A 25,475-nucleotide genomic window follows, 5' to 3' on the forward strand; every position below is an offset into this window, starting at 1 on the left:
TATATTCAAATTTCAAATGTGAAGCTACCAAAATGCTTCTTAGGTTATTTAATATATTATATAAGTGTATAGTTAAATATATATATATATATATATATATATATATATATATATTATATATATATATATATATATATATATATATATAATATATATATATCCAAAAAAAGAAAAATATATATAATAGCAAAATGTATTAAATACTTGAGCAGCATTTTAGTCCTCCACGTTTGAAATTTAAATATATTTAATGGCAACTAACAGTGTTAGTCTTGTTATAACCCACATTAATAATTGCACTAAGGAGACCCAATGTTAGCTTGTAGGGACCTACAAGGAAGAAATTTTTTTTTTTCTTTAAGCAAATTTTATTAATAACCTTGAGGAAACTTCAACCTCATAAAGTAAGAACATGGCTAAGATGCAGGGTAGGGATGTGGCAAAGAAAGAAAGAACACTGGTTCATAGCGGCATCCTTGGGCCTGGGAATTGGCTGCCATGTTTGCTTCTCTCAGGACATGAGTAAATCTAATAGAATATAAATGTGATGCAAATTGCAATATATCTTGCAACAGATAACACTTCACCAGTAAAAACGTAAAAATTTTCCTATTTCCATTACCTTTTTTTCCCCCTCAACCTTCTAGCTAAATAAATACCTTTAGAATGTCTTGGAAAAATTTTATATTAAATTTTTTTTTTGGGTAATTATATTATATTTATTATGTATGGATATGAACTGGAAGGGAATGCCAAATTACGGAGATTATCATACATGTTACATGCCAGCAGCTTTAGCCAAAGCCAACTTATTTATCCCTAATTAAAAGGGAATTAAGGGCCTCAAGGACAAGAATCTAACTTGTTTTCCAATAAGGGTTCGCTAATCTTCTCTGATTCACCATCCTTGGCTTTAGCCCACAAAAGGGCATAAAATCCCACCACCACTAATGCAGCTCCAATAATTCTGCAAATCCCATTAAAACAAACAACAAGTAGGCACTTCGTTAGCATTGATGCATGAGGTAATTAAAAGACAATAAGTAAGTAAGATACAAAATAGAAATTTGCTTGAGAACGAAGTAACCTCTGAAATGGAATTTCTTTTCTCCGGAAGTCAGTCTCAAAGACAAAGGAAAAGACGATAATAAGTGGGCCAAATGCTGATGTGAAAACTGGTCCCTTCTTATGTATGCACCATGTTGATGCATAGAAGCCTATACCAGTCATTAAGATTCCCTGTGCACAGCTAGTTTTATGTTTGAGTTCATTTGCTAAAAAATCATGAACGTGAAAACAGTAATGGGTACTTGTATGATTAAGTTCTGATCAAAAATTTTGATTTCTTTTATTTATCATCTCTTTCACAGGCCTGCAAACATAACCTAACTTAAATCTGAGGGACTGAGAAAGAAGGTTACCCCGTAAAGTATTGTTAGAACTTGAGAACTTCCATCGAGCCAGCTGATCTGCCATGCAGTGGAATTCCTTTCTGTGAAGGCTGCAATAGCAAGAGTTTGAATTGTTCCACAGAAGCTGATCATGGCTGACCATGTCATATCTCCTTCGTATTTAATCGTTACATGTTCCTGCACAATGTCTTAACACTTCAACCTTCACAAAAACCACTAAAATAACAAAAATCACCTCATATGCATATGAAATTTTGCTAGTAATTTTAAAAAAAAATCAAGTTCATCTCACATGCGAAAAGACAACTCGAACTTTAGTACAAGGGCCCGGCTTGCAACTATTACAGAAGAATCACATCTTTTGAAAATGGATTGATTATGTTTAACCACTAATAACAGATTGATTATGTATCAACTGTTCATCTGATGGTTTCAATTAATCCAGTCCACGCATAACTTATCCGACGGCAAAACGGGCAGGCGAGAGGACCAACCATTCAGATTCAGAATTCAAATTCTCTGCAGTGCCCTAAGTAGTTATCTAACAACGAGCTTTCAATGAGTACTATGGGTTTCTATTTATTTTCAACTCTTAGATTATGATATTTTTGGTAAAGGAGCCAGTTTAATATATCAATCAAAACAAAGGAAAGTTGGCAGATGTCAGTTTGATTCTTGTTGTCCACATTGTAGGTGTGACATTAGCTGATTAGCAGAAATGCAACAGTCGACTTATCAACAACAGCTTGTTTTCCAAAAAACATAAAGACTTATCAACAACTTTTAACGGTAAAAAATAAAGACTCACCAGCAACACATTCAAGGAAGCGAGAGCGAAGAGAGAAGCCAAGCTAGCAACAAAGCCAATAAAGCGATCTCCGATCACCGGAAAAACGTTTCCTGGTAATGGGTTTTGAGGCACCGTTTCGTTGGTGTAGAGCACCATTGCTGCAGTTCCCAGTAGGGACAAAGCGATTCCCCAGACCTTGGCTTGCCCGTTGATGCTACAGAGCCTGAAACTCTCTCGCCGGAAAATCACTGCAATTATAAAGACAAGTGCTGTACTTGTGTTCATTATGATGGTTTGGAAGCTCGCAGACACAAATCGAAGACTCCATGTCAGCAGTAACTGTCCGAATGGAATTCTATGGCACCCACAAACGAACACCAAAAGAAGAAAGGAATTAAGACTAATTTTGACTTCCAAATTCTAGAATATTTTGGAGAAATTGGTATATATGTGAGGAATTACTGTAACAAACCCAACAGGAAAGCCCAGCTGAGTGTTTGAAATGTGATGGGTGGCCTTTTCCTTCTGCAAGAAATTAAACAAATATGAGTTCTCTGCGTTTGAAATTAAGCGGATTTGATATACATATAGAGAGATGGGTTTGGTTTGGTTTGGTTACCTTTCTAGGATGAAGGCAAGGAAAGACAGGACTAAAGTAGCTACGATGTGTTCATAGACAACAAAAACAGTGGCGCTTGCTCCTCCAGAGATGTAGGAATGAAGAAGAACTATGAAACCTGCTGTGATTAGAGATGATAAAATCAACACCAGATGAGGTGTGTATCTCTTCACTGATCCTATGAAGTCCATTTCTGCTGCTGCTGCTTCTCCTCGATCTTCTTCTGCTTTCGCTCCTTGTTCTCCAATAATGCAAGATAGAAGATATTTTTCTTTATGTTTTGGGACCCTCTGTAGATTGGTCCATGCATTTTAACTTCTTGTACATTAACAAACATTATTTGGTTTTCTAGTTCCCTTCCTACACTGTCTGGCTGATGGCTCTTGCTTGATGCACTAAACAAAGAGCCAAGCAGCTTGGCCTGTTCTATCTATTTTTCTGGTCTGTAATGTAAAATGTTCTCTATACATTTTTTTGGCATTAAGTAGGTAAAAGCTGAACAATTACCTATTGTCTATGGTTACGTTTTTTTTTTTTTTTTTTAATTTGAATTTAAAATGACGAATTTGTCCTGATGTGGCAAAATGATTTTAATGTCCCTTCAACTCTCATTCACACTACCCAATTCTTAGGCGGAAAACTCTACCACCATAGGTAACCACACCCCCCCCCCCTGTTGGTTACCACCTATTTATCCAGAGTTTAATTTGCAACTCACAAGCGCTAAGGGAGATCACTACAACAATGATTGAAGAAGGAAAGCCAGAATTAGAGATCCTCGCAACAATGAAAACTTTGTTATGATCAGAAACAAAAATATGTTGTATAAGTATACACCAATATAACCCTAATTTTTTCCAGAGATTTGGGTAGATTTTAATGTCAAATGAGTTAGGTTTCTACAACTCTATATGATTACTTTGTTATGATCTCTAAAGTTAAAGATTCTAAATTTTTCCAACGCAGAAAGCTGTTCTGGTGGTGAAATCAAAACTTCTTAATGAAGAGATCGTGGGTTTGACTCTTATTGAGGCATATTAATGTCCCATCTCCCGGCTTAATAAAGCCCCTTCTTATAAAAAAAAAAATTTTTTTAAAAAAGATTATAATTTTGGGAGCCGTGGTTGCTAACTGCCAGGTGGTGGTGGGGTTTTGGCAAGGTATAAGAATTCTTTCACCCACCTAAGGATATGATAATGTAATTTTGAGTGAAGGAGCATTAAAGTCATTTTACTATATAAGGACAAATTTGTCATTTTAGATTCAAACTTTTACAGCAATTATAATTGTGAGTCACAAATAATTTTTTATAATGTAAAAAATGGACATCCAGTCATTTTTTCTACTTAAATGGGCAAAGTCATAATTTCATCAACAGTTAAGTCGACCAATGGTAAAAAAGCTCTATAAGGTTTAATGTAACTTTAAAAAGGTAGACTGATATTATATACATTTCACTTGATGCGGATGGATTCTCTTCCAGCATGTGCCAAAGAACTTTTTGGATAATGATTTCAGCTTTTTTGGTTCGAGTGGTCCTATTCTTGTTGTACTACTCTTTAAAGAATCCTAGTAGACCGTTTGTTTATTACTACTTCCTAACTAGTTTTTTGATGGGTCTTGTTTGTTTCTTGCGCATTAAATATGCAGGACCATCAAGCCACACATTCTCGACAATTAGATTGAAATTTCGATTTCGGCCATCAAAATTCAATGGACGAGATTGAATCTCGATCGAGATTTTGAATCTGATGGCCGAAATCTTGACTTGACGGTCATGAGCATTTAATGCACATGACCCAATTAATTTCCCTTTTTGATACATGTTTTGGTTCAAGGAAACAATAGCAATAACTGATTTGAACCTTATCCCCATTTCTCTTCGTTGATGCTAATCATTTATATTTTACTTAGAACCCCACGGTTTTGAGAAAAATATTCTTTGATCACCAATTTCTAATGGAAAGATAAAGCATTAAGTATGCTTTAAGGGAAGAAATAGGATTAGATGGCCAATTGGCTTGAAATCTTCTATAATCTCAATGTGATTTGGAATTTTAATTGTCTAATCACAAGTTTGCTCTTAAATCCGTACAGACTTGCCAGATGTTGCTCTTTGGAACCGCGCAAAACATATCCTATTGACGAAATTTATCAAGTCCATTTCCTTGTCAGAAATGGCCCATTCATTTCTTTGTAGATTGATGTAACTGATAAATGGATTTCAATCATTTGATGTGATGTTGGGTCATACACACATCTACAAGAAAATGGATGGGCCATTTCCTATTTTTGACAAGGAAATGGACCTGATTAATCCCGTTTGATCTTTTTGTAGTGTACTACCTGCATCAATGGACAACCCAATTAAAAATTCTGTCATGGGTTTTGGTTGGTCAAATAGCCCAATCCCGGCAAACATTATAAAATGAAAAAGCCCATTTGGCCCAAGTCCACAAACACAATTGGTTGTATGGGCTTGTTTTTTTAATTATTTTTTGGGTTGGGAAAGAGGAGATTTTTATATATATGGAACCTACCATTACCATCTTAAGAGATATGAGTCTTAATGCTCAACCAACCCTGCATTAACTGTGAGTTTGTTTTTGAATCACCTGTTTCGACGAGAATGGTTAACACAACAACATCACCTTGCTTGATGCCCAATTTGTTAAATCCGAGATGCTACCTTTCACGATAAGAGGTTTACATCTGCGTTTGTGAAGGTTTTGCCGGTGGCACTGTGGATGAGACATGGGCGAGATCTGAATTTTGAGAGGTTTTGGAAACAATAAGAATGGAGAAGGAGATGACTTGGAATCTGGGAGCTTTGATCGGAAGATACCTTCTTGATCTTCTCTTGCAAGCCCCATCAGAAAAATGCACAGAAGATAGCTCGCAAGCCCGGACGTCAGAGAGAGAAACTTCAGATTATCGACATAATGTGATACGGCCACAAGAACTTATGGTAAGGCCAGTCTGCACAGAACATTAATATGTCAATGAGAGAACCTGACCTGAGCAGGAAAGAAAGAAATCAATTTTGAAATTCATAATTTTTTCTTTTTCTTTTGCCAAAAACTAAAAATACATATTAAATGAAATATAAAGGTCTGGGGACCTTTACAGACCCCGAAGAGTCCATAATGAACAAAGATGGTATACCCCATCATGATCTGTGAAGGAGGAACTTACAAGCATCCCTTGTAAGAAAGTCTGCAAATTCATTACCAACTCTAGGGATATAACTAAAAGTTACACTATTAAATAAAGAAACATAATTGTAAAATATATAAAACTAGGCTAAAGCTCATCCAATCTAAAGTTCATTGATTATTTTAAAGAGCCAAAACAACAAGTAAGCAATCGGAATGAATTTGTACAACTACTGCAGCCAAAGAGGAACCAAGAAGAATGTCATCTCTAATGGCTTCCCATTTAATTGAAGTTGCCGAAGAACTAATCCCAAATTTGCTTTGAGCCACCACAAAGTCTCCATTGAAATCTGACATTAGGCATACTCTACCACCATTGTGCGAAGTACATCCCAAGAGCCGTCTACAAAAATATTAAAAAAAACAAGCTCCTCCAAAGAGTCATAGATGGGGTCCTGGAAAAGGAATCTCACTATTCCTTTGAAGCTCCTTAATGTGGAGTTGAATATCTATGCATAGATAAGAAAAGTAGTCATGATGTGAATTTTATAGAAGCCTCAGTCCCTCTAAAAAGAATCGCATTTCTATTATTCCAAATACACTAGACTAAGACACTCCACATATGATTCACCAATGTCAAATTATCACAGCCAAGAAATTTCAGTTTAGATGAAATCCATTCAATCATGTAAAGATGTCTCAAAAACTCAGTTTAGATGAAATCCATTCAATCATGTAAAGATGTCTCAGAAACTCAGATGTATTAATACGTAATAAAGACAATCTCCAACACTCACATGCATAAAAACAAAGAAACAGAGCATGACATACATTTTTTTCAGACTACGCCCAGATATTAGACATAGGAGTGTGAAAGAAACGACAATTACCTGTCCTAAGTTGCTGGCAGCACACGAGCAAACCCACGCATAATTGACAACTTTATATTAGGGGGTGGAAACTATTACATGTACGACAGACAAAGTTAAACTCGTGACCTCTTTACTATAAGATGCTAATACGAATTGGGCAATCCTGTCATTTTTTTTTTTCTTCTTTATTTGGGTAAAGGAACAGAAATATCAATTACGCCAAAAGTTTTCTAAACAGACTTTTTGTTTTGTCGAAAATTGAAATCATGTACTCTCCTTACACCTCTTGTGATGAACGTGACACTAGCTAACAAAAGTAAACAAAAAAGTTCCCCTAACAAATTTTTATTCTTTTCTTAAAATATTATATTCCCTATATGATTTTGTTTTTCTTTCCCACTAAGAGATTGTCTTTCCGTCTCCATCTCCTTTTTTTTTTCTTGTCTCCTTCTCTCTTCATGGCTATGAATCAAACCAAAGCTCCAAGATGCAATGTGTTTCATGTGTAATGGGTTTCATGTGTATTTATGGCTTAAGAAATGAAGTGGCAGTAAATGAAATCAATCTAATGAACCAGCTGCCTCTGACCGTGGACATTCAAGCAAATGAAATCAATATTTACCACATTCCATTGCTCTTTTTAAGTGGGTTCAATGCATGCTTCCCTTACTTAGATTTTTGGAAGTCTTCTTTTATTAGGTGATCAGACTCATGGATAGATCAAAATCCGAAATTTTCAATTGTATTTATAACTGCTCACTATTGTTTGGATTCAATTGTTGAAAGTTGATCAAAAATGGATTTCAAAGTTGTACATGGGGTAAACCTTGTGAAATAATCATAATTGTCTTGTTTATCTCATGTTGTAAACTATAACAGATCGAATCACATACAGATTGCATGAAAGAAAATACAGCTAGAACTCGTGGACAATGAAATATTATATGAGATTTCAAATCAAAACATCTGCTGGGGATAACAAGAACGTGAATAATGCAACCAAATTTTGTTTGAAAAACCTAAGAATTCATAATAGGAATAGAAGGGAAAGCAAACATGAAAAGAACAGTTTATTCACTGCTACCAATGGACATCATTTTACAAAATACAGTGTCCCACTTGAAATTATTATTTTTTTTAAAGAATTCTATCATGTTACATGGTAATATAGTCAAGATTTTCTTTCGCTTTTAAATTTTTTTATTGAAGATCTTGTAGTTTTCTTATACTGTTAATGCACAATGGAATCTTAACTTTAATTCTAACTAGGTGTGTTAAGTCATGAAAGTTACCCATCCTAGTAGATGGTGTTAGAGAGAATTTGGGAAAAATATGAGACTTTATGAAGTCATGGGCCCTTTGAATTCCAATGGATGATTTATAAGAACTTTTCTACTTGTTTTCTTCATGATTACTCATTAATAATTATTTAAGATAGTCCCTACCCCGGATGGTTGGTGGGAAAGTGACTTCAACAGTTGAGTGTCATTGTCAAGGACCTCGTTTCCCTTTCCCTATCTCATTCATTGGTCGGTCTATTCTTTTTTTCTCTTTGGCGTAAACCATGCGCTGGTCATTAATTCGTTACTCTTTCTACAAAACAATTAGTTATGCACTGCTATGTACTTTACTATATATCACATTAACATCACTAGTTAGTACATATTAATCACAGATAATCAACTCACATTCAAACAGAGGTTCTCCCGTACCGGTGGTTGCCGGCAGGGGAGGGGCGGTGGTGAGGTTTCGGTGAGATAAAGGAAGATGATGGGTAAAGGGAGAAAAACGAATGAAAATTAACAAATGGTATTTTGGTCTTTACACATTTAAGAGGGTATACTAGATTATTCACAACCCAAACTTAACAGTCAAAATTCAAAAGACTTAGCTTGTTAAGAGGGGTGACTTGAAATATTTGAACTAACTAATTAATGAGGGTACTGTGCAATTTAAACCATATAAGGGCAGTCAAGATTTTAAGGTCCACTTAAGGGGACGCCATTTAAAAAAACTCAGAAAAATAGGTCAGTCAAGATTTTAAGGTCCACTTAAGGGGGCGCCATTCAAAAAAACTCAGAAAAATAAATAAAAAGATCGATTCATGCATCTCCATTGGTATTCAACGAAAGATTCTCCTTAGATCAGTAGAATGATACTGCGTTTCGAATATTTGTCCAAAAATAATAAATAAATAAAACTGATTTTTCATCAACTTCATAGATTTGTCATTTACGTATAGATGAATAAAAACTTCTACACAAAAGCAAAATTAATTTTTGATGATTCGTAAATTACAAAAACACCACCATATGGTTGGTGTAGTCTTCCATTATGTGAGGTAGTAGGGTCAGCCCTTCATTTGAAAGTGAAATCCAACAAATTTATTTATCAAAAAAAAGAAAAGAAGAAAATTCTCCATCCAGTCATCCACACGAGCATGAACCTCTCAACACCGTTCCTGCTAATCAAAGATCCTAAGTTTAGGAATATGAAAGTAACTAATCACGTCAATTGTGATTTTCGCATGCCTCATGCCCTAATTAGATAAAGAACATAATCGAACAACAACGGTTTAATCTCGATTTTAGTTAATTAATCGAGTAATTGTTTTATCCGTTCTTAACCAAACTCAACCATGGGTAGGTGAGTGATGCAGATAACGATATAACTTCGTCAGTTTCGTCTTTGTATTTGGAGCCCTAATTGTACTAATATGTCGAAAGTATCTTTCTGTTTGTTGCCCCAAGACTTGATTGATACTCCTTCACCAGACAATTTCACGGTTCTTTGTCTTCGCCCATTAAATTATCTCTGGCAAGTTCCAACAACCAATGTAAATCTCCTTTGAATTGCCATATCGTTCTATAAATAACAATTTCTGACCATTGCATTTTTGGAATCAACAAGTCTTGGCTCTTAGAGGCACATAAACATTACAAACACAAAAAAAAAAAAGCTCTACCAATGGAGCCTGCAAGAGAAGAACAAGAGTTCATCTTCCGTTCGAAGCTCCCAGATATTTACATTCCAAACCATCTTCCTCTCCATTCTTATTGTTTCCAAAACCTATCCAAGTTCAGCTCACGCCCATGTCTCATCGACAGCGCCACCGGAAAAACCTTCACATACGCAGATGTAAATCTCTTATCACGAAAGGTAGCATCTGGGTTCAACAGATTAGGCATCAAACAAGGTGATGTGATCATGGTTTTGCTCCACAACACGCCGGAGTTCGCGTTCACGTTCCTCGGTGCATTATATTGCGGCGTCATCACCACGATGGCGAATCCGTTTTACGAAGCAGCAGGGATAGCAAAGCAAGCAATGGCTGCTAATGTAAAACTCATAGTCACCCACGCTTGCTATGTTGACAAGGTGAAGGGTTTAGCCCTGGAGAAGGGAATCAAGCTCGTCTGCATTGACTCGGCACCGAGTGGTTGTTTGCACTTCTCCGAGTTGTCTCGCTCAGACGAGAATGACCTGCCGATTGTTGAATCGGACCCCGACGATGTTGTTGTGTTACCATTCTCTTCTGGGACGACTGGGTTACCAAAAGGGGTGATGTTAAGCCACAAGAACATGATCACCAGCGTTGCTCAACATGTAGATGGAGAAAACCCAAACTTGTATATCCACAATAAAGATGTGGTGCTCTGCTTATTACCTGTGTTTCACATCTATGCACTCACTGCTGTGTTACTCTGCGGTATACGAGTTGGGGCAGCGATTCTGTTAATGCAGAAGTTTGAAGTTGGGAAACTATTGGAGCTGATCCAGAAATACAAAGTGAGTGTTATGCCGTTGGCTCCTCCGGCCGTCTTAGCCATCAGCAGAAGCAACATAGTTCAGAATTACGATTGTTCATCGGTTCGAATGGTGATCTCTGGTGCAGCACCAATTGGCAAAGATCTTGAAGATGCATTTACATCAAAGTTTCCCAACGCCAAGTTTGGCCAGGTAACCCTCTATTGCTACCAGATTTTCATAGATCGATTGACTAAAACCAAAACTCTCTCTGTTTGAAAGGTGACTAATTCAAATTCAAACCTGTTTTCTCTAATTAACAATTAGCTTAGACCCAGTTTTCCATTGAAATTAGGAATTAGATACCACTTAGGGACATCTAGGCTTCGGTTTGTCGGGTAGGTGGGGCTCGACCTGTCGTTGGGTGCTTCATGCACAGTTGAGATCCTATTTCAGCATTATTTTGCCGGTTGAAATTACTGTCAACATTTGGACCACCTAAGGTTAGCTCTCACCTCTGAGGCCTGGGTACCACACCTCTAATATGAAGTTTACCTTATTTTTTTCTTTTTTATTTGGATGTAAGCCATTAAAAGGTAGGCAATTTCGGCCTTTCTAAAGGAGTTCAGATCACATTTCCATCAGAATAGCATAGAGTGCTCTCGTGATACTTTTTCACCATATATTTTGTATAGGGTCCATGCAGGAACCACCAAAGGTTCTACTACCACAAAATGTGTTCCTTCAATGGAAAAGTGATCTTGACACTCACTATAGAAATGAATAAAGTACCTAGGCATTCATTCCTTTTGCATCAACTAAAAGCCAATGGTCACAGAGAACCCTATTTATGGAAGATTAGTCTATAAAAGAAATACAAATTGCATGATGAGAAGTTTTAATTTAGATGCTTCTACTGTGTACATTCTCTTGATCAAATAACAAATGATTGAATGAATAGGGATACGGGATGACTGAGGCCGGGCCGGTCACAATGTGCTTGGCCTTCGCCAAAGAACCGTTCAAGACAAAACCAGGTTCATGTGGAACTGTTATTAGAAATGCTGACTTAAAGATCATTGATCCAGAAACAGGCTTCTCTCTCTCCACAAATCAACCGGGAGAAATCTGCATTAAAGGGGACCAGATAATGAAAGGTAGTGTTTTATGCATTCCTTCCAACATTTTTTAGCATTTGCATTCATTGAGCTTGGGGGCTCTCATGATCTTAGGAATTTGGAATACATTTAAAACTAGTCAGTGGAAGGGGATCCCCATGCATATAGGGACTATTATATACCTATTAGCTAAGAAACTTTTGGTCGCTTGCAGTTCTTGGGGTCTTTGTCTCTCATATACTTAGTGTCATTATAGTGCTATGGTCCAACTCATCCAGACAAAAGTTTTCCTTCATCCATGAGAAGATCTTCATGTTTCAAGTCCTTTTTTTTCATTTCAATTGAGAAGGAGGGATGAATATGGCAATAAAAGACATTAGGATTGATTTTGATTCCTCAAATTTAATAATTAACCTCTTCCGAAGCATAAGTTTTCGAGGACTGATTTGGTATTTGACATTCTAAGGCTCATCCAATCTGACACTTTTACCCTTGGGTTGTCATGTAGGTTACATCAACGATCCTGAAGGCACTAGGAAAACTATCGACGAGCATGGCTGGATACACACAGGAGATATCGGGTATGTTGATGAAAATGATGAAATCTTCATCGTCGATCGATTGAAAGAATTGATCAAGTACAAAGGGTTCCAGGTAGCCCCCGCAGAGCTCGAAGCAATCCTCGTCACCCATCCCAAAATCTCTGATGCCGCTGTTGTCGCGTAAGTCCTCAAAATGTCATTTAAATTATGGTTTCAAATCGATTCAGGTTCCAACCGGTTTTGGTTCACTGATGTTACAGAATGAAAGACCAAGTCGCTGGTGAAGTACCCGTTGCATTTGTCGTGAAATCGAACGGTTGTGATGTCACAATAGATGAGATCAAAGAATACGTCTCAAAACAGGTAATTTTAGCAGATTTGAATTTGGATGCCTTTTCTAAATTTTTGTTGAATTCGGATAGCAGTTTTGCTAATCAAGCTCGGATACTGGGATCTCGAGTCAAATCCAATCCATTTACAAGTCTATATAATATCCTCACCCCCATATATATATATTAAAAAAAAAAAAAAAAACTCCACTCTACTAAAAAAATACAAACCCTTGGGCCCATTTGGTTTGTTTATAAATATAAGATGCTAATAGAAATTGGGCTTGGGTTGGTCAGAAATGATCGATTCCCTAATTAAGTAAGCCTTTGCTCAATATGGTTCTGGGCCATAATAGCCCAATGAAAGCCCATTGTAGAATTCTTAACTGGGTTATTTATTGGTGCAGGTAGTACATTATAAGAGGATCAGGCTGGTATTTTTCGTGAATTCAATCCCAAAAGCACCATCTGGGAAGATCCTACGGAAGGATTTGAGATCAAAGTTGTGAGAAGGCATCTGATTCAATGAGAGAGATTCCAAAGACTCGAAGCCAGTTGGCCATCTCGTGATCCTATTTCAACCATGAAACTTAAGAATGAAAGAGTAGATTGATGGATTCATAATCTATTTTTGGGTAAATAATAAATTCAAAAAACAACATGCTCGTGCTATTGCTTCTGCTTTTGCTTTTGTATATACGAGGATACACTCTTCTTCTTTCTTAATTTTTTGTATTAAGAGAAACCTGGCCGTTTCAATGATTGGATGTCTGAGGATCTAACTGAATCTTGTTTTTAACATTCCGGATTATTAAATATATACTTAAATTTGATCATAACCCTGGATGGAGTGGTGACGATTCTCATGTTTGTCTACATATTCGATATATTGAAAAGTTATATATATTACATATTATGTTTTGGTTCAAAATAAGAATTTTCTTGAAGAAACATATTTTCAGCCACACGAAGAATATACAATAAAGTTCACAAAAAGATTCAAACTCTTAGCCTCATGAGACATTGATATTTGACCTACTAAATCAACCCTAAAGGCATAATTTACATTCATACTAAATCATAAATTTTCAAGCCAGCGATCCAGATTTAACATCACTGCCGACCAGATTTTTGGAGCTGATGATTCTGAACCTAAATTTGGAATCTTGTTGTGGGCCATAATTCTGATCCTCTGTGTGCGTCTTCACTTCTCAAAGTCTCACGCGGCTCCCCTTTCTATCTCTGTCGACTTGTGTCCACAAATTCCTAGGGAACGTTCCCATTATCATTATCGGCCAATAACCAAAACCCTTCTATCTTCATTTCTTCCATTACAGTCTTACAGGATATAAAGCACAGAACAGAAGGTCCATGCAAGGAGGATGACTGTTTTCTCAAATCAAATGCAAATTCTAAAAGCAACAACACCGAGAGCTTCAACATTCAGTCCGTCCCTCTTCAAGGTACTTTATTTATCATATTTTACGGTTCTTGAAGATTTTTAATCTATTCAGTATCATTGTTTATCTTGCTTCCTAACTTCTTGTTCAGAACCTGATCAAGAAACCCACTTCAATTTCGTCGAAACAGAACTCCTTCCTCAGGGGTCAATTCAATATCAAACAGTTACTGGAAATCACCTCAACGCATCGTTTGAGAAGCCAAACAGGTAGTCAAATGAGTAAACCCAGATGTATTAAACCCTGAGAAATCCTATTTTAGGTCATTTGCATTTTAATTGCTTTTGCTGCATACAATTTGAAGTGACCATTACACGAAAGTTTATTAGCTGGTTGTGATTTGGGTTTTTGGGGACTCGTTTTTGTGTTGTTTTGTAGCTGCAGATTCCCTTTGAAATAGAATTAGGTATCTTACCCATCACCATATATACAATTTTGGGTTATGATGTTGGTTTGGTGTCTGGTGCTTCAGGAACAGTACTTGTGCCTAGTTGTGTTCTTCCATTGACCGAAGAAAATGTAGAGAAAGTACTTGATGATGTGCGGCCAGGCCTAATGGCTGATGGAGGGAATGTCGCATTACATGAGATTGACGGCCTTGTTGTGGTACTAAAGCTACAAGGAGCATGTGGTTCATGTCCAAGTTCAACTATGACATTGAAGATGGGAATTGAAACTCGTCTCAGGGATAAGATACCTGAAATACAGGAAGTGGAGCAGATTATGGATACAGAGACAGGACTTGAGCTCAATGAGGATAATGTAGAAAAGGTAACTAAGATTGTTAGAACCATTCATCTGTCAGAAAACAGTGTCCTACAATTTTTATTACCTGAGATGTTTGATAGAGGATCCAATTTAGTATCCTTTAATGCTCTGGTGCTCGGTTATATGGTAGTTATGTATCAAAGCATGGAGAAAATTATCTGTAGACATTGCAACAGTTCTAGTAGGAAAGAAACATTTAGTTCAAAAATATTGCTCTGATCCACTGTAATTTTCAGTTACTTGCAGAGATAAGGCCGTACCTTGCGGGCACAGGGGGTGGAGAGCTAGAGCTTATTCAAATTGATGGTTATGTTGTGAAGGTCAAACTCAGCGGACCAGCAGCAGGTGTGATGACTGTCCGGGTTGCTCTTACTCAAAAACTGAGAGAAAAGATTCCTGCTATAGCGGCTGTTCAGTTAACAGACAAGTAACACAATAAGAGTATCATCTAAGTTTTTAAGGAAAGAAAAAGATATTTTTGGAAAGGGAAAAGGGGGAAGTAGAAGTATTTATTCATACTCTATAGTTACTTAGGCAGTATATAGATTACATGGTCTGAATGTGGGGGGAAATTCCAAATTAATGATAAATGTTGTAAAATTATTTGAAATTCTAAGATTTCCAATCCCATTGTTTGGTTATATGATAAACAATAGAAATCATATGTTCCAATTTTTAAGTGACACAAGAATACTGAACCTCTCAGAGGAGCCTTTGACTTCCATATCATGTTATTACTTGTACTGTCATTCTATTCCATCTGACTGACTCTGAGATAATGAACAAGAAGAATGATACTAAGCCATGGGTGGATTTAATTGAGAATACCTTATTGGGACTAGGCCCTCAATGTAGCTTATCCATTAACCTTAGGAGCTTAGAAGAAACTTTACTACAGAACCCAGTTCATAATATCTAAATACTTCCTACAGCTACTTCTTCACTTGTTTTCTATCCTTCTCCCTCTGCCATGTTTCTTGCTTTGTATCTCTTCCTAGGTTTAAACAATGAAAATGGACAAGGTGGATTTGTAGAATTGTCAAAACCAGCCATTGGTTCCCTATTCCGGGTAAAGGCTCTATGCTTCAAGTCTTCAACCCTCTTCTTCTCACCTCTATACTCTTCCTGCACGAACAATGTAAAAGGAACAACAGCTTTACACAATGTAATAGACATCTTGTAAAATTTTAAATGAGAGATGAACTTAAATTCATCGAATTTACCCGGATTTGCTGCAGTTTGGAATCAATCCATTTCATTCAACTCATGTTACAACATGTGTATTGAGTAGAGGAGAAGAATTGTTATAGAAAATAAAACAAATTCAAGTATATTCTTCCAAACAAGATTGTGAAAATACAGGGAAAAGATAAACCAACACAAAGGAAATAAGACCCCTTTGATTTAAATTATCTCAGTTAAAAAAATCTACAATCTGTAATTGTGCTAATTTATATCATTAAGATCGACCAGTATAAAATCCCGACAACTATTTGTTAGTTTACAATAGTTGGGTCAATAAGTCCAAGCGTATGACCTCTTGAGGGGGGCAAAGCTTTATGTAACTTCTTTATCATCTGGTCAAGCTTCCGCAACTTGTCCTTCTGCTCTGCTTGCACCAAGAACCTCTCCAGCATTTGAAAACCTCCTTCACTAAGATGTCTTCCTCTCTCCAACACCTGCTTAGAGCACTCATATGCTTCCTCACCCCTTCCATGGGAACATAACCCTGTAACCAACAAATCCAATGCATGTCCATGAGGGCAACATCCTCTATCCACTAGATAACCCCATAGAGCCAACCCCAGATCAGGTCGCCGACCCTCACAAAAGAATTTCATCAGCATCACAACAGTTCCCATCTTCGGCACAAAGTTTCTCTCAACCATCCTCTGGTACATTTTACAAACACCCTCAAGGCCATCTGACCTCTTCAATCCTAAGAACATCGTGTGATAAGTAATGTTGTCGTGCCCAATATCTAACTCCTGCATTTCGTCCATCAGTCTACTGGCAGATGCCACGTCTCTGGCTCTAATATAAGTAGCTATTAAAGCATTATAGGCCCCAATATCAGGTCTCAACTTTCTTAGAGGAATTTCCTCGAACAACTGCCGAGCACGGGACAGATTTCGAGCGATTCCACCACCATGGATCAAAGTAGTAATTGTTTCTATCGTGGGCAAGCAATTTTCTTTTTCCATCTCTTCAAGCAGTCTCAAACCATCACCAAAACAGCCTTTTTTACAGTAAGCATCAATTCTAACATTGTAAGTTACGACATTAGGTTTAAACCCTCTTCGAACCATTTCATGGTAGAACAGCTCCACTGATGTTATATCACCCGTTTCCTTGAAACCCAGAAGCAAGATATTCATGGTCTGGGTATTGGGAGAAAACTTTGGATACATCTTGTTGAAAACAGCTCGAGCTTCTTTCATCTGCCGTTGGGTGCAGAATGCCCGAAGTAGTACGTTGAACTCTTCAACTCCAAATCCCCTTCCAGAAAATATCTCCTTCTCCATTCTCTCGAAGGCTTCTAGAGTATCTTCGAAAGATCCAAACTTGGCCAATTTCGACAGCAAAATGCTCATAGACTTCAGGGTAAGTAAGGAAGGAAGTTTCCGACTAATTTCTCCCATCAATTCCCACGCAATATCGAATTTCCGCATTCGAGTTAAGATGTGGAGGGTTTTCTCGAATGAGTCAGAGCTTGGAGAGAAGCAATGGGAGTGATTGAGAGAAAATTTAAAGAATTCAAAGGCTTTGAGGCCATTGGAATGGCCGGAGAAGAGGCGACCAAGTACGTTTTCGACAAGAGCCGTAGAGAGGAGAGATGGCTCGATGTGTTGGATGAAAAGGGGTTGAAGAGGGAGATCAGGGAATGGATGATCATTGATAAGCTTTGTGATTCTGTCTGTTGCAGCTCGGAATTCAGAGGATTGAGCAGTTGAGATGCTACACTTTGAAGAAAATGTGAGAGCCGAGATGAGGCTTCTCGAAATATGGAGGAGTTGCTCAGGTCTCCTTGGCCATCTTAACGGTTTCATCCTCAACGAACCTCACCTTTAATTCCTTTCTCTCTAGTCTGTACACTGTGTCTTCGCCTATTTATATAACCAGATTGGATCTAGATGGGCTCTAGCTACAATTGGGCCTTAATCAATTTTGTGGGCGTGTTTACCTTTTACTTGGGCTTTAAATAATACGGCTACAAATTCTGCTTCGGAAGTGTTTGGCATGATTTTCATTTTTTATTTTTATCTAGTAAATAAATAGAAATACTACTGTTTGGGACAAAAAATAGAATCGAATTCTATTTAAAAAGGGTTGGAAAAAAAATCAAATGTAAAAAATAGCTCTAACCTTTTTCTTTTTTTTTCTATGAAAAACATTTTCATATGTTTTTGACAGTTCTTAAAACACAACTAACTCTAATCGTTATTAAGGAGGTTAAAATGGTCATTTAAATTATTTTATAAAACTTCACAGTGAAGGAGGAATAAATTTAAGTGGACTTATTAGATCACAATGACTTAGGATTTAAATCAATGTTAATATAAAGCTTAATATTATGATGAAAGTTAAGATCAAGGGTCAAAATTAATAAGGTAAAAAACATCAGGACTAGAATTAGGACCAGAATCAAGGTCAAAATCAATGTTAGAATTAGGACGAAAGTGGGACAAATAGTAATCCTTGGGCCGCACTTAGCTTACCCTTTGCTTTACTTCATAACCAAAATCAAGGTTTAAAGTATCTCACCGTATCATATCGTATCGGCCGATACATATTGGTATCACAGGCTTGCGATACGATACAGGACGATACGTTTCCAGATTTTTTTTTTTGTCATATCGTTTCTCGTGTCTCTTGTTGTATCGGCCGATACGCGACGATACGATACGATACATAGAAACGTTTCTTAAATCTAAATTTGAATTTAAAATAAGCGATACATATCGTACGATACACACGATACTAACCTATACATATCGATACACTCGATACATATTCAATTAATCTCATAAATATTTGCTTCTTCCCGAGTTTTCTCAAAGTTCCAAAGCATTGAGGTTGGAACATGGAAGCAGGAAGAGATAAACTTGAAATGTCAATCCTACTGCAGGAGTTGCAGGTTACTCTCTCATTTATGCTCTTGAAAAAGGGTTTTGTGAGTCTAACGAAAGGGTTTTCTGAGTTTGAAGAGTTGCAGGAAAACAGGGAAGAAAGGGCAAAAGGGTTTTGTGAGTCTGACAAGTTGCAGGGCTTTGAAATAAGGTTATTGGGTTTTCTTGTTCGAGTCCGTGGTGACTTTTGTCTTCATTGCGTGCTGATTTTCAATCGACTTGTGCAGTGAATCCAGCGATTAGGTATGTCATGCTAATTTTGGTGTTCTCTCTTTGCCATTAGATGATTAGAGTTACTCTTATCTCAGTTTGCATCATCATCATCTCAATTACAGTTAGTTTGTCAATACGAAGCCTTGTATTTTGGTAAATATTTTGTACAATATATCATCGCTGATCCGATTATCATCCTAAATCCATCTATATTGGCAATCAATGTCTGTTTTAACTCTTAATTTTGCACCGATTTTTCTTCAATAACCTAACTCAATGCCTTAATAGTGTAAACATTGTTTCAACTTTCAAAAATTGTGCCGAGTTATAACTGGACTCCTAAAGTTTTAGAGTTATTATTTCTTTTAGATCTCTAGTTGAAGTATGCCTATAGAAACCAGTGGGGGTTTAGGGCTTGTCTACAACCCAACACAACCTTCAAGTTGCTTTGTCAGGCTTGGTTTGAAAAATCAAAAGCTGCTTCACCAATGGTTAAAGCACTTAGTTCTTACTCCTGAGGCTCAGTTGTGCATAATTTTGGTGTTCTCTCTTTGCCCCTCTGTTGCATGGGATTAGCAAAATTTTGAGATTAAGTGTTGATGCTCCAACTTTAAATGCATAACAAATTGCATGGGATTAGCAGGATATTTAGCATTTTTTGGAAGTCCCTTTGTACACACAGGGGGTTGTCTTTGGCGAAAAACTATAGTATTCTTTGCGAAGTTTGGTTGTTGGCCATACAGGTCTTAAAAAAGATTTTAAGTTTGCTTTGAGTGAGATACTAGTGTTATTGTAGTATTGCAAGGCAATTCAGTTCTTCAACAGACTATTAAAAGTCCAATTCCTTTTGATTGTCAAAGAACTCCTTTTGCAATACGTCGTGTAAAATTTGAAATTAAAGCGTGATTCATCTGCATCTGATAGAAATGGTTCCTCTTGAAATAATCAATAATCATCAAAGCTAACTTAGGGTATTGTATAATTGGAGAACTTAGAGAATATAGAAATTGAGTTACAAGACAAACATTATATCAGAAATTGAAATTTCAAAAACCCAACAAAAACACATACTTGTGGGAGTCTTCCCAACCAAAACCAAACGTATGACATGGAGATTGAAATAATATTATAGAAGCATGCCCATTGCTTGAATTATGTATTTTGGTCATTTCTATTTAATTTTGTACCTATCGATACGTATCTGCGAAACGATACGATACGATATGATACATCTCTTAAAATCACCCAACCGATACACTATCAATATGTGATACTTTAAACCTTGACCAAAATATTTTGGTTCAAACATGCCCTTAAGAACTATATCTTGAACCCAAACCCTCTTCGAGCTCAAGAAATGACAAGGCGGGTTAAGACCACAAGGGCCAAACTTGCATTTGTCTAGATTTATAATTTTAAAATATTCACATAAAGGATTATTTCCAAATGCTCCTCTTCCTTGTAGAGTTGTAGATCCAAAATTTCACCAACAAGCATTGCCAAAAGAATAAATTACCAACAAAGACGCATGGCTTTCCTTCAAGATATTTTAAAAGTAATTACATCTAAGTGTCATGATCTTTGGCAGCCGTGTCACTAGCCTTGTTGGCATACAGGATCCAAACCCTCTTTCTATTCTTGCTTAATTGAAGGGGTTGGGAAGAAAGAACAACAAATTCTTGGTGAGGAAGAGGTATAAAAATAATAAGAGGACATTTTTCATAGAATTAAGGAGAGATGAAACAAGAGTAACTAACATATATACATTAATTAGCGAAGGAAAATAAGGAAGCTACTTCATTATCAACACAATATGTTCAACATATTATATGAACATATATATATAATAGACATACAAAACAAGTCCGTCATTTTTCTGTAATTATAAGATATATATATATATATGGCTTTTGCCATTTCTTCTTTGCCATCATGAAAAGTTGAAACATTCTTCTTAACTAGCTAGGAAGTAGGAACACCGGTCACCAGCGTTGCTCTTAAATCCTTCCTCAGAATCTTACCAGATGGAGCTTTAGGAATTGTGTCCAAGAAAAATACCCGTTTTATCCTCTTGTAAAACACCACCTGCACCACCAAACACCATGTTAACTATTATAAAAAGATGCATACAGATTGGGCCAGGATGGGCTGGGCTGGGTATTATGGATTGGGCCTGATACCTGTTTTGATACAAAGTCCTTGATCTCATCTTCGGTGATATTATCACCGTTGGATCTGACGACGAACGCAACTGGAACTTCGCCGGTAGCTTCATCGATCATACTGGAAAACGGTGAACAAAAACCCACCGATTAGAATCCAGTAATGTTGGACCGAACCAATGGAATGTATCGTGTTAGTTGACTTACGGTACAACAGCAGCATCAGAGATTTTGGGATGTGCGATGAGAATCGCCTCAAGCTCGGCGGGGGCCACCTGGAAACCTTTGTATTTGATCAACTCTTTCAACCGATCCACGATGAAGATCTCACCGTCATCGTCGATGTAGCCGATGTCCCCAGTGTGTAGCCACCCATCTTTGTCAATAGTCTTCTTTGTACCCTCGGGATCATTTACATAACCTGAACAAAAAACAGGGCAAATATGTCATTTTGAATTATAAAGAAATAGTCGTCAGCATGTCGTGATGCTATCGTCATGGAGCACCACCATCAAAGGAAAAGGTGGACCCCATTTAAAACAAGAAAGCAATTTTTCCACGTGAATATTATTTGTTATCATCTCCCACAATCCCACAAACTAGTAGTCATGGCGACCAAACACCCAGAGCCAAAGAAGATATAATATTTATTGACTGCAAAGCTAACTGTGGTGGAAAATTAGTCTTCATGTAGGAAAAAGAAGATCAAAGAAGACGAGAAAGAGGCATCACGGTTTTCTTTTCTGTCCACCAACCCCACCCAATTATACAAAGCCAATATCCAAACACTAGTTTAGTTGACAGGAAAGTTTGTTTCTACTTGATGGTTTTCTACTTTTCTTGGCTGGTAACCAGTCACCACCATAGTCACCACCATACAGGAAGTTCAGTGGCATTTGAAAGTTGGAATCTTTGAATTTCAGGGTCCCATGCATTTTTTTTTGGTAGAAGGTCCCATGCATGCATAAAAGAAAAAGCTATTTGAAACCATCAGCTAGTCATCTATGAGCATTGATTAGCTTGTAAAGTATTTCATGGTAATTTTATAAGCTTACGATTGTTACGTTTTTCCGGCTTTAGGTGGCTAGTCTTTCTTGGTCTCTCCACCTAATATTGTCTCCAATTTCCTGGTATAGCCTAATTACTTCATTTTATTTAAGCCATTGGTGGTTCAATCACTAAAATAAATCAATCGCCAGCGTGACTCCATTAATGGGGCTCAATTTCACTATTACACATTTCATGCGCAATACTCAAGTGGTGGTTTAGATTCGATCTTAACCACCCATTTTGCATTTTTTTTTTTTCAATTGGTGTAGTTCAAAAACTAAAAAAAAAAAAAAAAAAAAAAACAAAATGGGTGATCGAGATCAAATCTCAACCACTACTTTTGATCATCACCATTCATAGCATTGAAGCACGATTACCATTAATGAGCGTGTGGTCCTTTTAATGGGGTTGGTTAGTTTGAAAGAGAACATCCGTGCCCAAACAATATCCTTTCCTACTTTATCTTCCCAGTATTTGCCCTAGCCCCTCGACAAACATTGTCAGTGAGATCGATGATGTGAGAGATCATTTTCGTGATTTATGAGAGGTTGATGTTATGTATCTAATGGGTTCAAGTTAATACATAAAAGTTAGATTGGGCCACCCTAGTGTAGAATTAGTTAAATATCTTTGTTTTTTAGAAAAAGAAAAAATGAAATGGCTTAATTTAACCTACTTCATCAATTTTTGAGCTTTAGACACACCGGTCAATTACAACGAATGATATGGAATAGGAGCCAAGCCATATAATCGAACGACTCACCTTTCATAATCTGGGTCCCTCTAATGCAAATCTCTCCTGGCTGATTTCGAGGAAGTGAATCACCTGTCTCTGGATCAACGATCTTCATTTCAGCATTCCTAATCACTGACCCACATGAGCCTGATTTTACATCGAACGGTTCTTTTGCAAAGGCCAAGCTCATCGTTACTGGTCCAGCCTCTGTCATCCCATATCCCTTCACATAACATTCATTTTTCGTTTCAAAAATTTATCATAACTATTTACAGAAAACAAAACGTTAATAAGAGTTTTCTCACCTGAGCAAGCCTGGCATGAGGAAGCTTAGCTCTAAAGGCATCTTCAAGGTCTTTCCCTATTGGTGCAGCACCAGAAATCACCATTCTAATCGAAGATAAATCATAATTATCGACTTCATTAGATTTACTAATCGCCAAAACAACCGGCGGAACCATCGGTGCCACAGTCACCTTATATTTCTGCACCAGCTCCATGAATCGGACCAGATCAAACTTCTGCATGATTAGAATCGTTGCTCCAACTCGGATTCCACCGAGTAACACCACAGTGAGAGCGTATATATGGAAGAAAGGCAACAAACCCAGCAACACATCTTCACTGTGGATATACAAATTAGGATTCTCTCCATCCACATGCTGAGCAATACTTGTTATCAAGTTCCTGTGACTCAACATCACACCTTTGGGCAACCCAGTTGTCCCAGATGAGAAGGGTAAGGCAATAATGTCGTTCATGGGATCCAAATCTAAACTCGGCAAGTCCTTCTCGTCTGACTGAGTCAACTCAGAGAAATGCAAACAGCCTTCAGGAGCCGAGTCGATACACACAACCTTAATGTTTTTCTCCTGGGCTAAATCCATCACCTTCTCAACGTAACATGCTTGAGTGATGATCAGTTTAGCATCAGAAGCTTTTGCCTGCTTTGCTATCTCGGCGGGTTTGAAGAAAGGATTAGCAGTGGTGGTTATGACACCACGATAAGAAGCGCCCAGGAATGAAAATGCAAACTCGGGCGAGTTGGGAAGTAAAAGCATGATCACATCACCTTTTTGAATGCCTAATTTGTGAAGCCCAGTTGCTACTTTGCGACAGATGAGCTCTACATCGGCGTAAGTGTAGGTTTTTCCGGTGGCACTGTCGATGAGACATGGGCGTGATCTGAACCTTGGTAAGCTTTGGAAGCAATAGGAATGTAGAGGGAGATGATCTGAAATGTAAATATCTGGGAGTTTTGATCGGTATATGAACTCTTGTTCATCTTTTGCAGGCGCCATTAGAGAAACAGCTAGAATCACACAAGAAAAAGGCAGAGAGAGAGAGAGAGAAATGGAGAACGATGGGTGAGAGATGAGAACGGGAATAGAGAATTGTGGGTATTTAATAAGAGAGTGAATGGAAAGGTTTATAAATAGGGAGACATGGTGATGGTTAGTCGGTAAGGAGATTGTGATTTTAGATGGAAGTTTGGTAAAGCTTTTAATGAAAACGATTAAGATATAGCTGGATTAATTCAGATTTCATCTTCCCTTGTATAGAGACAAAAATTAGTGGAGTGTAAGACTAATTAAGTTCTTTAAGATTTGTATTATTCTGGAATTTCAAACTCTGAATTTCGTTGGAGAGGATCTGGTATGACAACATATACATGTCACCTATACGGGAAAAGATAATCCAGTATTTTTTTATTTTTTTTTTGGTCAACAATGCGTATCTATTTGAATTCATTACTAACGTATTCCAATTAAGGTATATCTAAAATAAATCTCATTTAAATTAATACTTAAAAAATCCTTAATATGACAGTGCCATAGATCTTCAAGGTTATAGAAGGTTAATAGAGAATGAAAAAAGAAATTAATTATAAGCAAATCATATTTTTCAAGGGAGGAAGATCTGATTCTACATAAGGTAAAGCTGTAAATGGATAATTTGAAAAGCTAATTAAATCTTATTTGTATCTCTATCCTTAATAATTGTGAGATAAAAAATGAGAAACCATGTCCAGAATTTACTGTGAGATTGCAATTGGAATAAGAAAGAAAAGATTTTACTGAATCAGAGAATTATGGTATACCGGATACGGCATTCTTCTTATAAATTTCATGATCTGATTGATTCCCAACTTCAGGAAGATTAAAAAGACCACCAACACCAAAGTAGGTAAGCCCAAAAGTCTCACTATTTATTTGTGAAATTCTCGGTTCTGAGCGAATTTTGCACCAACATTTATCAATTGGCTCTGCCAATGGTGACCTTCCACGAATTGAATGTCAAAGGTGTCGGCTAAAGTCACAATAGTTCCAAAACTCTAATGGCCCAGATCAAAACTCACCTAACTCAAGGAC

General features: G+C 37.1%; 5 protein-coding genes across 6 annotated transcripts; 2 read left to right on the forward strand and 3 right to left on the reverse strand.

Annotated features, from left to right (window-relative positions):
* Positions 1-694: 694 nt before the first annotated feature.
* On the reverse strand, positions 695-3,102 carry LOC149009540 (WAT1-related protein At4g08290-like). The gene is made up of 6 exons (XM_089162046.1): positions 2,822-3,102; positions 2,665-2,727; positions 2,221-2,557; positions 1,422-1,589; positions 1,088-1,239; positions 695-967 (listed from the first exon to the last, which is right to left on the reverse strand). The coding sequence occupies exons 1-6, from the start codon at positions 3,010-3,012 to the stop codon at positions 844-846; spliced, it is 1,035 nt and encodes a 344-aa protein (XP_089018172.1). The 5' UTR covers positions 3,013-3,102; the 3' UTR covers positions 695-843.
* Positions 3,103-9,576: 6,474 nt separating this feature from the next.
* LOC149009541 (4-coumarate:CoA ligase 1-like) lies at positions 9,577-13,547 on the forward strand. The gene is made up of 5 exons (XM_089164264.1): positions 9,577-10,808; positions 11,557-11,752; positions 12,222-12,435; positions 12,516-12,618; positions 12,992-13,547. Exons 1-5 carry the CDS (start codon positions 9,816-9,818, stop codon positions 13,091-13,093), a joined length of 1,608 nt encoding a protein of 535 aa, XP_089020390.1. The 5' UTR covers positions 9,577-9,815; the 3' UTR covers positions 13,094-13,547.
* A 272-nt stretch (positions 13,548-13,819) lies between these two features.
* Positions 13,820-15,536, forward strand: LOC149009542 (nifU-like protein 3, chloroplastic). Of its 2 annotated transcripts, none has more exons than XM_089164269.1 (4): positions 13,820-14,047; positions 14,175-14,253; positions 14,517-14,815; positions 15,049-15,536. In XM_089164269.1, the coding sequence occupies exons 1-4, from the start codon at positions 13,967-13,969 to the stop codon at positions 15,241-15,243; spliced, it is 654 nt and encodes a 217-aa protein (XP_089020395.1). In that variant the 5' UTR covers positions 13,820-13,966; the 3' UTR covers positions 15,244-15,536. The 2 variants fall into 2 exon arrangements, with proteins under 2 accessions (XP_089020395.1, XP_089020394.1); XM_089164268.1 differs by having other exon boundaries at positions 13,828-14,047; positions 14,136-14,253.
* Positions 15,537-15,697: 161 nt separating this feature from the next.
* Positions 15,698-17,883, reverse strand: LOC149009543 (Tetratricopeptide repeat (TPR)-like superfamily protein). The gene has a single exon (XM_089164265.1). The coding sequence runs from the start codon at positions 17,860-17,862 to the stop codon at positions 16,309-16,311; it is 1,554 nt and encodes a 517-aa protein (XP_089020391.1). The 5' UTR covers positions 17,863-17,883; the 3' UTR covers positions 15,698-16,308.
* Positions 17,884-20,895: 3,012 nt separating this feature from the next.
* On the reverse strand, positions 20,896-24,545 carry LOC149009544 (4-coumarate--CoA ligase 1-like). The gene is made up of 5 exons (XM_089164267.1): positions 23,409-24,545; positions 23,131-23,326; positions 21,525-21,738; positions 21,336-21,438; positions 20,896-21,240 (listed from the first exon to the last, which is right to left on the reverse strand). The coding sequence occupies exons 1-5, from the start codon at positions 24,402-24,404 to the stop codon at positions 21,118-21,120; spliced, it is 1,632 nt and encodes a 543-aa protein (XP_089020393.1). The 5' UTR covers positions 24,405-24,545; the 3' UTR covers positions 20,896-21,117.
* Between the last annotated feature and the right edge of the window lie 930 nt (positions 24,546-25,475).

Source organism: Hakea prostrata, chromosome 7, assembly GCF_041222555.1.
Source record: "Hakea prostrata isolate BN-2017 chromosome 7, UWA_Hpros_2, whole genome shotgun sequence".
NCBI classification, from domain to species: domain Eukaryota; kingdom Viridiplantae; phylum Streptophyta; class Magnoliopsida; order Proteales; family Proteaceae; genus Hakea; species Hakea prostrata.